The 16,503-nt window shown below is 44.4% G+C and overlaps 1 protein-coding gene across 1 annotated transcript in view; it reads left to right on the top strand.

Annotated features, from left to right (window-relative positions):
- LOC147119924 (transformer-2 protein homolog beta-like) overlaps positions 1–16,503 on the top strand; it is a 46,265-nt gene that overhangs the window by 8,402 nt on the left and 21,360 nt on the right. The window contains exons 2-3 of the mRNA XM_085984181.1: positions 5,883–5,913; positions 8,334–8,394. Coding sequence (XP_085840307.1) covers positions 5,883–5,913; positions 8,334–8,394 — 92 coding nt within the window. The remainder of the gene's footprint in view (positions 1–5,882; positions 5,914–8,333; positions 8,395–16,503) is intronic.

The following is a 16,503-nucleotide window of genomic DNA, read 5'->3' as shown; positions in this document are numbered from 1 at the left end:
GTCAGAGGCTAGGTATTCTGCGGCGAGTGACTCACCTCCTGACCAATATTCCCTTTATTTTTCGTGTGCGTTCCCTTTAAATTTGCTACACAGTATCTTCCAACGGCAGCAGCTTGTGAGTGGCCTGCGTGGGACCTCCCGATTGATGTACCTGAGGGGGAAACATTGTTCCTGCCTCCCCACAACCTCTCCACCATTACATGGCACAAGTAAGGAGTGTGTTGGAATACTCTCCACGTGCCTGGATGAGTGCAGCTCCAACAACACTCAAGAACTTGACTCCATCCAGGACAAAGCAGCCCGCTTGAGTGGCACCCCATCCACCACCTTAAACATTCACTCCCACCACCACTGGCATACTGTGGCTGCAGTGTGTACCATGTATAAGATGCACTGCAGCAACTCACCAAGGCTTCTTCGGCTGCACCTCCCAAACCCGCGACCTCTACCATCTAGAAGGACAAGGGCAGCAGGCGCATGGAAGTTCCCCTCCAAGTCACATACCATCCTGACTTGGAAATATATCGCCGTTCCTTCATCGTTGCTGGGTGAAAATCATGGAACTCCCAAACTAACAGCACCTTCACCACACTGACTGCAGCAGTTCAAGGGAACGGTAGCATAGTAGTAATGTCACTGGGCCAATAATCCAGAGGCCTGGACTAATGATCCAGAGACATGAGTTCAAATCCCACCACGGCAGCTGGTGGGATTTGAATTAAAGTTAATTAAATAAATCTTGAATTAAAAAAAAAAGCTAGTATCAGTAATGGTGACCATTGTCATAAAATCCCATCTGGTTCACTAATGTCCTTCAGGGAAGGAAATCTGCTGTCCTTACCTGGTCAGGCCTATATGTGACTCCAGACCCACAGCAATGTGGTTAACACTTAACTGCCCCTCTAAAATGGCCTAGCAAGCCACTCAGTTGTAACAAACCGCTACAAAACAAAATAATAAAAATGAAACCGGACAGACCACCCGGCATTGGCCTTGGCACACCCAGCCTAGTCAACCCTGCAAATTCCTTCTCACCAACAACTGGGGACTTGGGCCAAAATTGGGAGAGTTGTCCCACAGACTAGTTAAGCAACAGCCTGACATAGTCATACTCACAGAATCATACCTTTCAACCAATGTCCCAAACTCCTTCATCACTATCTGTGGGTATGTCCTGTCCCACCGGTAGGACAAACCCACCACGGGTGGCGACACAGTGGTATACAGTTGGAAAGGAGTGGCCCTGGAAGACCTCAACATTGACTCCAGACCCCATGACGTCTCATGGCTTCAGGTCAAGCATGGGCAAGGAAATCTCCTGCTGATTGTCACCTACCACCCTCCCTCAGCTGATGAATCATGTTGAACACCACTTGGAAGATGTACTGAGAGTAGCAAGGGCACAGAATGTACTCTGGGTGGGGGACTTCAATGTCCATCACCAAGAGTGGCTCGGTAGCACCACTACTGAGCTGGCCGAGTCCTGAAGGACATAACTGCGAGTCTGGGCCTGTGACAGGTGGTGAGAGAACCAATACAAGGGGAAAACCTACTTGACCTCGTCCTCACCAATCTACCTGTCGCAGATGCATCTGTCCACGACAGTATTGGTAGCAGTGACCACCGGACAGTCATTGTGGAGACGAATGCCCGTCTTCACACTGAGGACACCCTCCATCGTGTTGTGTGGCACTACCACCGTGCTAAATGGGATAGATGCAGAACAGATCTAGCAGCTCAGAACTGGACATCCATGAGGCGCTGTGGTCCATCAGCAGCAGCAGAATTGTATTCCACCACAATCTGTACCCTCATGGCCCAGCGTATCCCTCACTCTACCATTACCACCAAGCCAGGGGACCAACCCTGGTTCAATAAGGAGTGTAGAAGAGCATTCCAGGAGCAGCAACAGGCATACCTAAAAATGAGGTGCCAACCTGGGAAAGCTGCAACACAGGACTACGTGCATGCTAAAAAGTGGAAGCAGCATGCTATAGACAGGGCTAAGCAATCCTACAATCAACGGCTCAGATCAAAGCTCTGCAGTCCTGCCACATCCAATTGTGAATGGTGGTGGACCATTAAACAACTAACGGGAGGAGGAGGCTCCATGAATATCCCCATCCTTAATGATGGTGGAGCCCAGCACGTGAGTGCAAAAGACAAGGCTGAAGCGTTTGCAACCATCTTCAGCCAGAAGTGCCAAGTGTATGATCCATATCGGCCTCCTCCTGAGGTCCCCACCATCACAGAAGCCAGTCTTCAGCCAATTCGATTCACTCCACGTGATATCAAGAAATGGCTGAGCGCACTGGATACAGCGAAGGCTATGGGTCCTGACATCCTCGCGGCTATCGTGCTGAAGACTTGTGCTCCAGAACTAGCCGTGCCTCTAGCCAAGCTATTCCAGTTCAGCTACAACACTGGCATCTATCAGACAATGTGGAAAACTGCCCAAGTATGTCCTGTCCACAAAAAGCAGGACAAATCCAATCCAGCCAATTACTGCCCCATCAATCTACTCCCAATCATCAGCAAAGTGATGGAAGGTGTCATCGACAGTGCTATCAAGCGGCACTTACTCACCAATAACCTGCTCACTGATGCCCAGTTTGGGTTCCGCCAAGACCACTCGGCTCCTGACTTCATTACAGCCTTGGTCTAAACATGGACTATTGAGCTGAATTCCAGAGGTGAGGTGAGAGTGACTGCCTTTGACATCAAGGCAGCGTTTGGCCGAGTGTGGCATGAAAGAGCCCTAATAAAACTGAAGTCAATGATAATCGGGGGGGAAAACTCCCCACTGGCTGATGTCATACCTAGCACAAAGGAAGATGGTTGTGGTGATTGAAGGTCAATCATCACAGCCCCAGGACATCACTGCAGGAGTTCCTCAGGGCAGTGTCCTAGGCCCAACCATCTTCAGCTGCTTCATCAGTGACCTTCCCTTCAACATAAGGTCAGAAATGGGGATGTTCGCTGATGACCACAGTGTTCAGCGCCATTCACAACTCCTCAGATAATGAAGCAGTCCATGCCCGCATGCAACAAGACCTGGACGACGTTCAGGCTTGGGCTGATAAGTGGCAGGTAACATTCACACCACAGAAGTGCCAGGCAATGACTATCTCCAACAAGCGAGAATCTAACCACCACCCCTTGACATTCAATGGCATTACCATCCCCGAATCCCCCACTATCAATCAACATCCTGGGGGTCACCATGGACCAGCACATAAATATTGTGGCAACAAGAGCAGGTCAGAGGCTGGGTATTCTGTGGCGAGTGTCTCACCTCCTGACTCCCCAAAGCCTTTCTACCATCTACATAAGAACATAAGAAGTAGGAGCAGGAGTAGGCCATATGGCCCCTCGGGCCTGCTCCGCCATTCAATAGGATCATGGCTGAGCTGAACCTAGACTCACGTCCACTTCCCTGCCTGCTCCCCGTAACCCCTAATTCCCTTATCAGCTAGGAAACTGTCTATCTCCGTTTTAAATTTATTTAATGTCGCAGCTTCCACAGCTCTCTGGGGTAGCAAATTCCATAGATTTACCACCCTCTGAGTGAAGAAGTTTCTCCTCATCTCAGTTTTGAAATGGCGGCCCCTTATTCTAAGATTATGCCCCCTAGTTCTAGTCTCACCCATCAGTGGAAACATCCTCCCCGCATCCACCCGATCAAGCCCCCTCACAATCTTATATGTTTCGATAAGATCACCTCTCATTCTTTTGAATGCCAATGAGTAGAGGCCCAACCTACTCAACCTTTCCTCATAAGTCAACCCCCTCATCTCCGGAATCAACCGAGTGAACCTTCTCTGAACTGCCTCGAGAGCAAGTATATCTTTTCTTAAATATGGAAACCAAAACTGTACGCAATATTCCAGGTGTGGCCTCACCAGTACCCTGTATAGCTGAAGCAAGACTTCCCTGCTTTTATACTCCATCCCCCTAGCAATAAAAGCCAAGATTCCATTGGCCTTCCTGATCACCTGCTGTACCTGCATACTAACCTTCTGTGTTTCATGCACCAGGACCCCCAGATCCCTTTGTACTGTAGCACTTTGCAGTTTCTCTCCATTTAGATAATAACTTGCTCTTTGATTTTTTCTGCCAAAGTGCATAACCTCACACTTTCCAACATTATATTCCATCTGCCAAATTTCTGCCCACTTACTTAGCCTGTCTATGTCCTTTTGCAGGTTTTTAATATCCTCCTCACTCACTGCTTTCCCTCCCATCTTTGTATCGTTGGCAAACTTGGATATGTTGCACTTGGTCCCCTCCTCCAAATCGTTAATATAGACTGTAAAGAGTTGGGGTCCCAGCACTAACCCCTGCGGAACACCACTAGTTACTGATTGTCAACCCGAGAATGAACCATTTATCCCAACTCTCTGTTTTCTGTTAGATAGCCAATCTTCCACCCATGCCAGTATATTACCCCCAATCCCGTGATTTTTTATCTTGTGCAGTAATCTTTTGTGTGGCACCTTGTCAAATGCCTTTTGGAAGTCCAAATACATCACATCCAGTGGCTCCCCTTTATCCACCCTGTTTGTTACATCCTCAAAGAATTCGAGCAAATTTGTCAAACATGACTTCCCCTTCATAAAACCATGCTGACTCTGTCCGATTAAATTATGCTTATCCAAATGGCACAAGTAAGGACTGTGATGGAATCCTCTCCACTTGCCTGGATGAGTGTAGCTCCAACAACACTCAAGAAGCTCGACACCATCCAGGACAAAGCAGCCCGCTTGATTGGCACCCCATCCACCACCTTAAACATTCACTCCCTCCACCACCGGCATATTGTGGCTGCAGTGTGTACCATCTACAAGATGCACTGCAGCAACTCGCCAAGGCTTCTTCGGCAGCACCTCCCAAACCCGCAATCTCTACCACCTAGAAGGACAAGGACAGCAGGCGCATGGGAACACCACCACCTCCAAATTCCCCTCCAAGTCACACACCATCCTGGCTTAGAAGTATATCATCGATCCTTTATCGTCGCTGGGTCAAAATCCTGGAACTCCCTCCCTAACAGCACTGTGGGAGTACCTTCACCACACGGACTGCAGCGGTTCAAGAAGGCGTCTCACCACCACCTTCTCAAGGGCAACTAGGGAGGGGCAATAAAAGCTGGACTTGCCAGTGACGCCCACATCCCGGAACGAAAAGAAAAAAATGATCAGCCATGTAAATGTCGTCGTGGTTGAGTTGGCAAATGCACTCTAGCTGAACTCCACCAACAGTTTTTTGGCAAGGACACTGGGGAGAACTGCCCTGCTCTTCTTCGAAATAGTGCCGGGGGATGTTTTACGTCCACAAGAGCGGACGGGGGGCCTCGGTTTAACATCTCATCCGAAAGCCATGATGTGGTTGAATGGCGGAACAGGCTGGAGGGTCTGAATGAGCTGAGGGGCCATGCAGGCTCCCTGGGAGAGAGAGCTAAAGGGATTGAGGGGTTCAACGCTCAACACCAGAGATGGGGCTCTCACTCTCCAAACTGTTATAGTCCAACAGCTTTATTTGAAATCACAAACTGAACTTTATTTGAAATCACAAAATCTCCAAACTGAAGCAGAAGTGGGAAGTGAGGTTGCATAGAAGCCCGGAGCCGAACCATCCTAAATAGATCAATCAGGACTTCCAACTTGGTGCCGTCCCCCCCCCCCCAAAAAGCAACAAAGGACCCTAGCAACGGCGGCGGCCGGAAGTGCGTCAGGCAGCGGACGTCACTTCCTGCCGCGGGGCTGTCGGTCGGTCGGCGGCGGTTGGGGCTCTGGCGCTCAGCTTTTGTTTTTCCCTCGGCCCCCTTTCTCCCTTCTGTTGAATAGTTTGAGGCCTTTCGTTTCCATTGCCGCCAACATGAGCGACACCGAAGAACACACTTATATCGAAAGGGTGAGTTTCCGTCGAAATATCGTCGATTTTTTTTATAATGTCGGTCTCCAGGGTGCTTTGAACAGAATTTGGTTCTGCGAATGTTTTTTTGCGAGGTCCCGTCCCTCGGCGCGTGGGTACCGCCTCCCCCCTCCAGGCCGATTGGTCGCCGCGCCAGGTCCCCCCAGCCAATGGACGTGCGCGGCGCGCCTGGCCGACGCCTTGCATTGGTGCCCGCCCAGTCCGTCACTCAGGAGCTAGGACCAATGAGGGCGCGGCACGCCTCCTTGGCAGGAGCTGTGCGCCTTCTGATTGGCTGCGTGATGTTGTGAATCACGGCGCGCGGCCATGGCTGGCTGCTGCGGGCGGGTGGCCAGTCTCGGGCCTCAGTGCGGTGGTAGGAGCGGAGCGGAGCGGGCTTGTTGGCCCCCCTATTGCAGCCGCAAGTCTCCGCGCCCCGCCGATTTATTGCAGCATTTCTGCATTGCAACGCTTGCAGGTGGATGCATTTTAAAATCTACCTTTTAAAGTTTTCTTTGGGGTATCCCCCATTATTTAGGGTTGGGGAAGGTGATTTGTGGAACGTGCCCGCCCGCTTGTTCTGCAGTCAAGTGACCCCCACGTGCAGACTCCTGCCTGCAACATTGCTTCATATTGTGCAATAAAGGCCCCTTAATGCACTCAATAGGGAATAAAGGCTGGCATTCTTATTTAAGGGGTCTCCATGACTTTTAAAAAAATTGAGGGGATGGGTGTTTTGAATTAAAATTACAAGTTGGGGGAAGGATTTAAGAAGGGAAGGAAAAAGGGTTAAAAATCTGAAATAAAAGGAGGAAATGCTGGAAATGCACAGCAGTTTGGAAGAAAAATAGTTCCACATTTCAATTGAGATTCTTGATCGAGACTAGAAAACACTAAAGCAGACGTTGGCCATAGCTGCTGGTACACATTTCCTGTATTTTTGTTTGTGGGGATGAGGGAGGTTGCAGGGGAAGCGGCAGCGAGAACTCTCAAGTGATCGCATGGTGTGCCCGCTTTCTGCAGTGCATAGAGAATCCTGGGTTACAAGCAGAGATTGTGCCAAGCCTTAATGATTTTTCTTCTTTTGGTTAAATCCAGAGCTGCCTTCTGAAGTTGTCGCCATTTTGGGAGGGGGATGCAGAACGAAGTGGTGAGGGGTGGTGACTAAACATCACAGTCAGGCAGTGGAAGTAAATTGTGAATGTTGGCAGTCGGTGAATGGCTTGTGGGAATCGAGAAATAAAGCATCAACGTTGTAGTTTACCAAGTTGTCAGTTCTGCAGAGTTTGTGGTCTCAAGTGTAGTTGGATTTTGGAAGTTAAATAGTTTTTTCCCCCCAAAAGTAACTAGAGTTTTTTCAATATTCCTGTATTAATATCCCTTGTCTATATTGCATATATAATTTAATCTCATTATAAATGGCTTGGTATGAATTTTCTTTACTGCCCTGCACATGTAAAATAATGCTTTCAGAAGTCTAGGGTGGGGTGGAGTACAGATTGAAATTTAGTTGTGAATTAACAGTAATAATCTGAAAGCACATTTAATTTGGGGTTAGAGTGCCACATAATCACATTTAACAGGTTTTGGTCTTTAACATTTTAAAACTGATTCTTTGTTGTAATACTACACCTGCAAGGAGCAGTTTCCATGACTTTTACAGACAAATGTATTTTACCAAATTACTGTACAAATATTTTTCTCTTTAACCCCCTCTCCCAAAACCCTGGTGATATTTAACCGAAGCTACCGACAGTAGAAGACAAGGGGGAGGGAGTTCCAAAATGTAAGTAAGGTATTAGCAGGGCTCAGCAGTAATATTTTCAGTTTAAGAGTAACAGTTGCCCACTTTCCTCTGGGTCTCCTATGCCTTCTGATGCTTTTGTGAACAGATGCATGGAGCTGCAAGAGAGTGTTCCCACCCATGGGAAAGTGCTTGCTCTCTGCTCACCCCCTTATCCCAAAGCAGCACAGTCTGAGATTAGGAATTTGCAGCATTGGCAAGTTTTTTTTCTTGAGTCCATGTTTTGCCTATCCTTTGCACGGTGTTGGAACTTCATTGTGCTGCACTGCCCTGACAGCAACTTACAGAATCTGGTCAGTCAGTATTTCAAATATTTAAAAATTCATGAGCTGGTTAAAAGGGTGCCTTATATTTGCTTCTAAATATATTGCTTTGAAAATTTGACACGTGAAGCCATACACCATGCCCAACTATGAATGCTCCAGAATATGCATGGGAATCCCTTGCTTGTATTTTTGGCCCAATGCGCAAGATCCAATTTTGGTCAGACCCCAGATTCTACTGTTCTTATGTCTGGAAGTTTGATTTTTGTCATCCTGCATTTAGAGAGGCCTAAAAAATGATGGAGCTCTCCCTAAAGTGTTTGTCAGAGCACCTGTTATTTTACGTTTATTAGTAGTGTCACTGACATTGATGAGGGAAGAGTCCCAAGACAAAAAGAAGATAGAAGCATTAAGGTTTGTTGTTTTTCTTTACATACTGTACTATAGGTTGATTTTAATTTTAAGGTTTTCAGTATTTGTGTGCTTTTTAATGGTTGAAATCAATGGCTGTCGGTGGTTATTTACCCACTGGAGCCACTTAGCTGAGCTGATAAAATGTGGTTTCTTTGACCTGGTAACCCTGTTCACAGGCATATGGGCAAATGGTTAATTTAGAGTCCTGGTTCAAAATCAATATTTTTGAAATTGCATACATTTGTTTCAGCATGTGTAGAGTGCAATTTACTGCTGTGTATGGGGCGGTTACAGTGTTAATACCTGAGCTCAAGCAGTTCAAATTCCAAGTAGTTTGCACTGCCTGAAAACTTTATCAAAATACAAATGCTGGAAATCTTTGATAATAGAAAATGGTGGAAGCATACAGTGGGTCAGTTGTCATCTGAGAATAAAACATTGATGTTTTTGGATGGAGCCCTTTATTAGAATTTATTTATGAAGTCTGAATTTTAATGAAGGTTTGTACCCTGCAGTGTCAGTCTATCTTTCTCTTTCAGATACTATCTGATCTGCTCATAACCATTATTTTCTGTGTTCATTTTATGGACAGTATAATGAACTCCACATCAAAATCAGGGCTACTGATTTACGGTGACTGATTAAGTCAAATTACATTTTTATTGTACACGATTTGTCCCAGTGTTTTTGATTGCTTCTGCAATTCCATCTGCCAGTCAGTTATCAAATTCCAGGATATTGTCCATTTATCTGTGAAACCCGTAAATCCAAGTCTTTGGTCATGATTAATCTCCACACTGGTCTCACTGCAGTGCATGGAGACATGAGGTCATTCACATTACTTACTGTATATATTCAATTGTTCTACTCCAAAACACTTTTTTTATGCTTTGATTTATCAGCTGAAAGGATGTGTTTATCTTTGTGTAGGATAATATTTGGAGAGATGGAGAGCAACTGTAATGGCTAATTTGTCATTTGGATGTTGGTATAAGGGCGCATTCAGATTAGTGACTGCATTCAGTATTCTGGGAGAACCTTATGTAACCAGTGGGCATCGTATCATGATAGAATTCTCTACCACACAAGGCAGTTGAGGCCAATTCATTAAATATATTCAAGAATGAGTTAGATATATTTCTTAAGGCTAAAGGGATCAAGGGATATGGGTAGAAAGCAGGGACAAGGTACTGAATTTGGATGATCAGCCATGATCTCATTAAATGGTGGAACAGACTCGAGGGGCCGAATGTCCTACTCCTGCTCCTATCTTCTATGTTTCTATACAAGAATGCAGAAAGGGTAAAAAACCTTGCAAATATTGAAAATCTGAAATAAAAGCAAAGTGCTGAAAATACATAGGTTAGGCAGCATCTGCGAGGAGAAAAGACTGTCTATGGCATTTCACCTGTGTAATCCTTCATCCGATTGAAGACTTGAGGTCAACAGGCATTTAATTAAGGTTGGAGAAAATTGAGAGAATAGGTGGAGAGAATCAACATAGGCCGTCACAGAGAGGAAGTAATGAATGGACTGTGATAGAATGCAGTTGATTTGGCAGTTTTTGGTGGAATTGCATTTCAGTTCCCTAACCTGCGGCTCATTGAGCAGTCTATTGCTGCTTTTGTTAAATGGGCCATGCTTTCACTCCTGCGCAAAAATCTTGAAGAATGCATTGCTTGTCTCTGTCCTGACATGGGTGCCATGATTATTTACATGACGCATGCATTTGAGACAATATTAAAACAAAGAATTAGGACTTTCTGCGCCGATGCAGGATTGTGAAATAAGATAGTACAGTGGCACAATTTTAAATATCTGCAGCACACTATCACTTTATTTCCTCCCTGATAATTGCTGACTCTTGCATGGTGAGTGAAATGTGTATTTAAAAGTTACCAGTAACTGCTACATTTTATAATGTGAGCACAAGGACAGAAGAAAAATGTGTTGCCTGTGCTGGAGGTAGAAAGAATGAGGAGAGGACATATAAACTAAATGGTACAATCCTGAAGTAGGTGCACGAACAGAGAGACCTGGGGGCATGTGTGCACAAATTGTTGAAGGTGGCAGGACAGGTTGAGAAAGCAGTTAAAAAAGCATATGGGATCCTGGGCTTCGTAAATAGAGGTACAGGAAACTTTGTGCTATCCAGCACCGACGGGACCGAGCTGTTGCCGTCCCATCAAAACTGCCGGACAAACCAGCGCTAATGTTGAAACATACGGTGATTTTGAGCTCCGTATCTGGCAACAAACCCTGTTGCTTAGCTTCTAAACAGTCGGCCGTACCTTGCAAGCGTCTCTAGCTTCGCAACAGCTTCAGCGAGACCTTGCAGAGCCTGACTGGTGAGGGAAAAAAAGCAACGAAAAGAAACCTGACTAAACGGCTCCTGATTTTTGCCGGTGGCTCGAGCATTCCAGACAGTTAACCTCCGGATAAACCAAAGTTTCCTGTATAGAGTACAAAAGTGTGGAAATTATGATGAACCTGTATAAAACACTGATTCGGTCCCGTCCCAACTGAAGTATCTTGTCCAATTCTGGGCACCGCACTTTAGGAAGGATGTGAAGGCCTTAAAGAGGGTGCAGAAAAGATTTACAAGAATGATTCCAGCGATGAGAGACTTCAGTTACGTGGATAGACTGGAGAAGCTGGGGTTTTTCTCCTTCGAGCAGAGAAGGTTGAGAGGAGATTTGATAGAGGTGTTCAAAATCATGAGGGGCCAGGACAGAGTAGAGAGAGAAACTGTTCCCATTGGCAGAAGGGTCGAGAACCAGAGGACACAGATTGGCAAAAGAACCAAAGGCGACATGAGGAAAAAACTTTGTGAAGCAGCGAGTGGTTATGATCTGGAATGTACTGCCTGAAAGGGTGGTGGAGGCAGATTCAAAAGGGAATTGGATAAGCATCTGAAGGAAAGAAATTTGCAGGGCTACGGGGAAAGGGCAGAGGAGTGGGAGTAGCTGAAGGGTTCTTGCAGAGAGCCGGCACGGGCTTGACGATCCGAATGACCTTTTTCTGTGCTGTAACCATTCTATGATGATTCGATGAGGTGGGTGGGTACAACATGTTTGAGGCTGTTAGCTGGAATAGATATATGTAGATCTGCCTCCAAGGATTGATATTGGTGGAAACCTTGTTAAAATAGTGTAGCAAGAGTACTGATAGCCCTAGGATGAAAGCACACGTGTCAATTCTGCATGGAGCAGCTGAGAACAGCATCCTGCCATATGGAATGGCAGTTACAGACATGAGCCCCATGGAAATAGCCAAATCCCCCTGTCTACATTGCAGTAGTTATGCAGGAGACAAAAGAAGGCAATTCTTGCTGTCTGTTTAAATTCCTCAGTATTCGGAAGTCACCCAGTTTCTCAGGCATTGGCTGTCTAAAGGGAGGGTAGAAGTGGAGGTGGATGTCATTGTTTGATAGAATTGCATGCTGCCATGTTCATCTAGAGTAGAAACAACATCCTATGCATATTTCTGGATGAATAGAAAGTGTCTTATCAAATTGTGTAATTCTTGTACTGTATGTGTAGAAGTGTTGGGGTCAAGCTCGGGACCAGTTGGTATAGATGCTGATAATTGAAGGGTAGTACATCTTTAACGCTGATCTGCATACCAACAGCACAACAGTCTTCCAGGTTTCTAAATATTTGGCTTTGAGATGTTTTGTTACAAAATACATTAAGTTATGTGTTTTAAATTGAGGATTAAAGGAAAGCTCAAATTTTATAGATATAACATTGCTACTTATTAGTTGCTATGAACAGATCGATTAAATGCGATTCTTTCTGTGCCACTACCTTCCCCACTCCTGTTCCAGTAGGTGTCATTCAGTGGGTTAGCTTAATCTCTGGCACTTGGGTTTGAGTGCAGTCTAGGTTGGTGGAATGTTCTTGTTTGTTCTCTCTGGTTCTATGCTAAAATGATTGTGCAGTTTCACAACAATAAATCCATTCAGTTAGAAATTGATAGTGAATTGATAAACTGAGATGCCAAATGATGGCTTGCATGGGGAAATGATATTGGCACGGATTTGATTTATTCCATCTTTTCTCCCTTCCCCAAAAGAGACAGAACTAGCTCAGTTTTACTTGGGTTTAGGGCAGATGTTGCCTCTGGTTAATATCTCATCCAAAGGCTGCAGCCTTGGAGTCAAACTCTAAAGTGAGAATATTGCCTACTGAGGTGACCTGATACCCTAAACCTGGGAGGAGGAATGATGTCACGGAAGGGTGCATTCTACACAAACAATAGTTCTATAAATAGTCCAGTAAAGTAATGCCCCCATGCCTCAGTGTTTATAGTCCGGGGGTTTTAACCAAATGTTTGTTCCAAGCTGCCGTCAGCCAACAGTGCTAAAGCATAAAAAATGTGTAGCACTTGTGATTCTGCAATAATTCAGTGGACTACGTATGTTTCTACTTTTAATGAAATTACTAGCAAAATTTGTTCTCTACAGTGCAGTTTAAGCTGGAGAGGCAGTGCAGCATGCTTATAAACTAGGATTGCAGCAGATCTGCAGTAGTGTTCAGGAATAGAAGTTCTTGCAGGCCAAAATGATGCGATGCTGCAAGGTGCAGCATGTTACTCAAACTGTAACTAAAGGTTTGAGCTACTTTTAATTAGAAGAAACCTTACAAACGTTCTTGGTAACTTTCACCGATGCAAAATCATCTTTAGAAACAAAGACGTCACGAGTTTATTTTTGATGGAACCAGTGATTTGGGGCAATTCAAGTGGAAGTGCAATAAAAAAATCTTTCGCAACTGCAAAATGCTTTGAAATCTGTACAAAGATCGGCAGTCTGTAACCCAATTATTAGTGTCAGTTGAGGCCAATTGGAGCCAATAAGCTTCATATAAATATTTATCCTCTGATTTTTGCAGTTTGTGAAAGCCATTTTGAAATTGGTCAACATCATCATCACAGAAACATCACAGAAACCCCACCGTGCAGATAGAGGCCATTTCGGCCCATCGAGCCTGCACCGACACATATCCCACCCGATCCCCGTAACCCCTACACCAACATCCTGATTTTGTGTGAAAGTTGACTTGTTTCTAAGGGGAAAGACTCCAAAAGTTACAATATTTATTAATGCTCTCCCTATCAATTCAGTCCATTCACATTTTGAGTTCATTTGAGGTTGGCACCACAGAGTAAACTTGACCCCCAACATAATTTGGTAGGGAAAGTGAAGAGCCAGCCAGCATGCCGTGCCCACCCAGTCGAGTGGATAATCAGCTTATAGCACAGTTCTTGGTACTAAACTCATCTGAAAGAGCTTGGCCCTTGGGAGTTTCTTGTTTGCAAGCAATTTCTTAAAGTAAACAAACTACCTGCATGATACTCTGCATAACTCTTTATATTTACAACAGTGTGCATTTCTAAATGGTATGTTTGTTGTACAGAAGCTTCTCGAGATGTTTGCTATTTAATACTTAACACGGCGGTGCTCCGAGCTGCTGTCATGTTGCACAGTTGTGCTGCTATCGGGAATAGCTTAGACTATATGAAGATCGTTGACTGACCCTACTCCTGTCACCCATGAATGTTAACTTTCCAGTGGGTCAGCAATGTCTTTTCAAAAATGCACACACATGACTAATTTGGCTGGCAGTAAGCATGCTCAATAGTGGCATAGCAAAGCATTTTGTTTTATGATCTAAACAAATACTGAAATGTATTCAGTTTTATTTGGCTTACTAATTGGAGTGCTTTATTTTCTCATGCCTCTTCTGAAACTGCTCCTATATTCCAATTGTGGTATAAATTGAATAAATAACTAGAGTGGTTAAAATTATGCTGCACTACTGTGATTGTTGGCCAATCCCACCACAGCAGCCTGGTCAGCACACTGACACAACACTGGCAACACTTGCGGTCTGTGCTCTGGCTAATGTTGGTACACCATTAAACCAAGAAACTGGCCAAGTTGTACCAAGTGTAGTGCATTAGTCAAATGATGGTTCAGAGTCCTGTTCCTGGGTCAAAACTCAGCAAATTGTGAAAGCTCTTAACAATTTAAAAAGTCTGCTGTTGGATTCATTTAATTGGCCACTTTTTTTAATCTATTATTGTGAGTGTCACTCAATTAGTATTGAGGCTTTGCCCACCATGTCAAGAAACATTAAGAGATTTTGAATACTTTCTTCTACCACTAATAAAGCGTACTAAAACAATTAACTCACCTGTCAAAAGGTGCTAACTAGCTTATGATTTTCCAAGCTATCTTCTGTCCAGTGTGTTATTGGCTATAACTGTTCTCTTGAAAGAAGCCTTTGCATTTGATGAGTACTCTGAACAAATACATCAGTAGGGTTTACCACATAACTGTTTCCAAGCACGATCCTTCTGGCTCATGGATTATGTGGCCCACTGTGCGTGTTCATTTTTGGTAAACCACAAATCTCTCTTCCTTGTATTTCGGTCAGTTTAACAGAAGTTTACTGCAATGGTCCTCGCTGATTCAGCCAGTCAAACCAGTCAATAAGCTGGTACACAATACACGTAACCAGCAGGAATGAGTGAAAATATGGACCTGAAATGCAACCTAATCTGAATTTGGCTGCTTTTCTAGGTGGTCCTAAGATATTAGTCACCCTGTTCTCTTAAGACCGTGGAATTCGGGTTGGTCCAGTGTCTCTGTTGACGTTCATTCCCACCCACCTCCCCTCCCCCAGGAAACAGCTTTTTATGAAATTGGATCTGACTGACTTCTGTCGACTTCGATTTGTTCAGATCAAGTAATTGAACAAAGGGCCTGAGTGTCTAGTTGCCCCAGTATGAAGAAGTCAACTCATTTTAGCAGTAGTATAGTTCTGCAGTTGATTTATTCATTAACCTCTTCGGCACTCTGTCGAGCAGCTCACAATACAGCACTGTTATGGCTGAAGTGACGTTAATGTTTCAAGTTAATTGTCTAACTTTAAACAAAAATTAAAAATTTGTGGAACTATTTTCTTGTGTTTTTCATTCACAGAATGCTACACAGATATGAAATCTTGACTGTACAAGAAAGAAAATAGGGCAAACCTAAACAGGTTGATGGTATCTGGAGATGTGCTAAATTTGTACTTGGTTTATGATGGTGAAAGGGTTGCATCAACTTAGTGTGAGCACTACTATCAGGGCTCGGCACGAACATTTTTGACTGCATGATGCACGTATTTCTAGGCTGTTTGTTCAGTGACAAATTAATTCCAAGGTCAATGATGAGAGGGAGTGGTACCGGCTTTTCTATTGGTGCCATGAAGATCTGGTTCGATGAATAATCTGTCCAGCTGAAATGAGTTACACTCTCTTCCGATTAACTTTTGGCTAACAGGTTTTTAACATTTCAGCATTGTGTGCGCCTCCAGGTAAGAAATAAATGGGGTAGGAGATGGTGAGTATCAGTCCAATGATGTCCTACCTGATGTGTTTACACTGACTATTTTGGTGACTTAAGAACTGGAACTTAGTGCCAGCATTAGGAGCACTTGACCCCAAATTGGAACATTGAGACAGAATCCAAGTTGCCTCTCGATCCAGTTCATTTGCCATAATTCTGCTTGAATTGCACCTCATACTTGCTGACCAGAGTGAAATTGATAACTGGTGTGGGGAAGCCCATTCCCGGATAGTTCCACTGGAGGAGGATGAGTGATGGGTGAGATGCAAACCAAACCATAAAAATAGCTGAGATGATACCATTCTAAAGTTTAATCGTTGCCAGTTACAGACCACAAAGTATGTTGTTAAAGTAAAGTATAAGAGTTTTGGGTCACTTGGTTTGTAACTGAGTACCCAAATGTTAGTGTCGACCCTTGTGTTGCCTAGTTAAGAATCCTGCCCATGGCTGTTATTAGTGATCACTGCCTGGCATAGTTTTATTTCCTATAACTACAGTTGTTGCAGATGAGAATCTATGATGAAAAATTTCACTGGTTGTAACTGGTTAATCTCAGCACAGGTTTTCTCTGCAATTACATGCCTCATCCTGTTCTTTTTTTGTTAAGGTTAATGTTCATGAAGAAAAGAAATGTGGAAGAAGTCAATTGACAAGTTTTGTGTAATAATTGAAGCTCAGGAATAAGTGAAGCTGAATTGGGGAAAAAA

Source organism: Somniosus microcephalus, chromosome 4, assembly GCF_052327205.1.
Source record: "Somniosus microcephalus isolate GS21.2 chromosome 4, FLI_Smic_1.0, whole genome shotgun sequence".
Taxonomy (NCBI): domain Eukaryota; kingdom Metazoa; phylum Chordata; class Chondrichthyes; order Squaliformes; family Somniosidae; genus Somniosus; species Somniosus microcephalus.
Note: the sequence above shows the minus strand (reverse complement) of the source record. Positions and strands in the feature narration are given on the sequence as shown.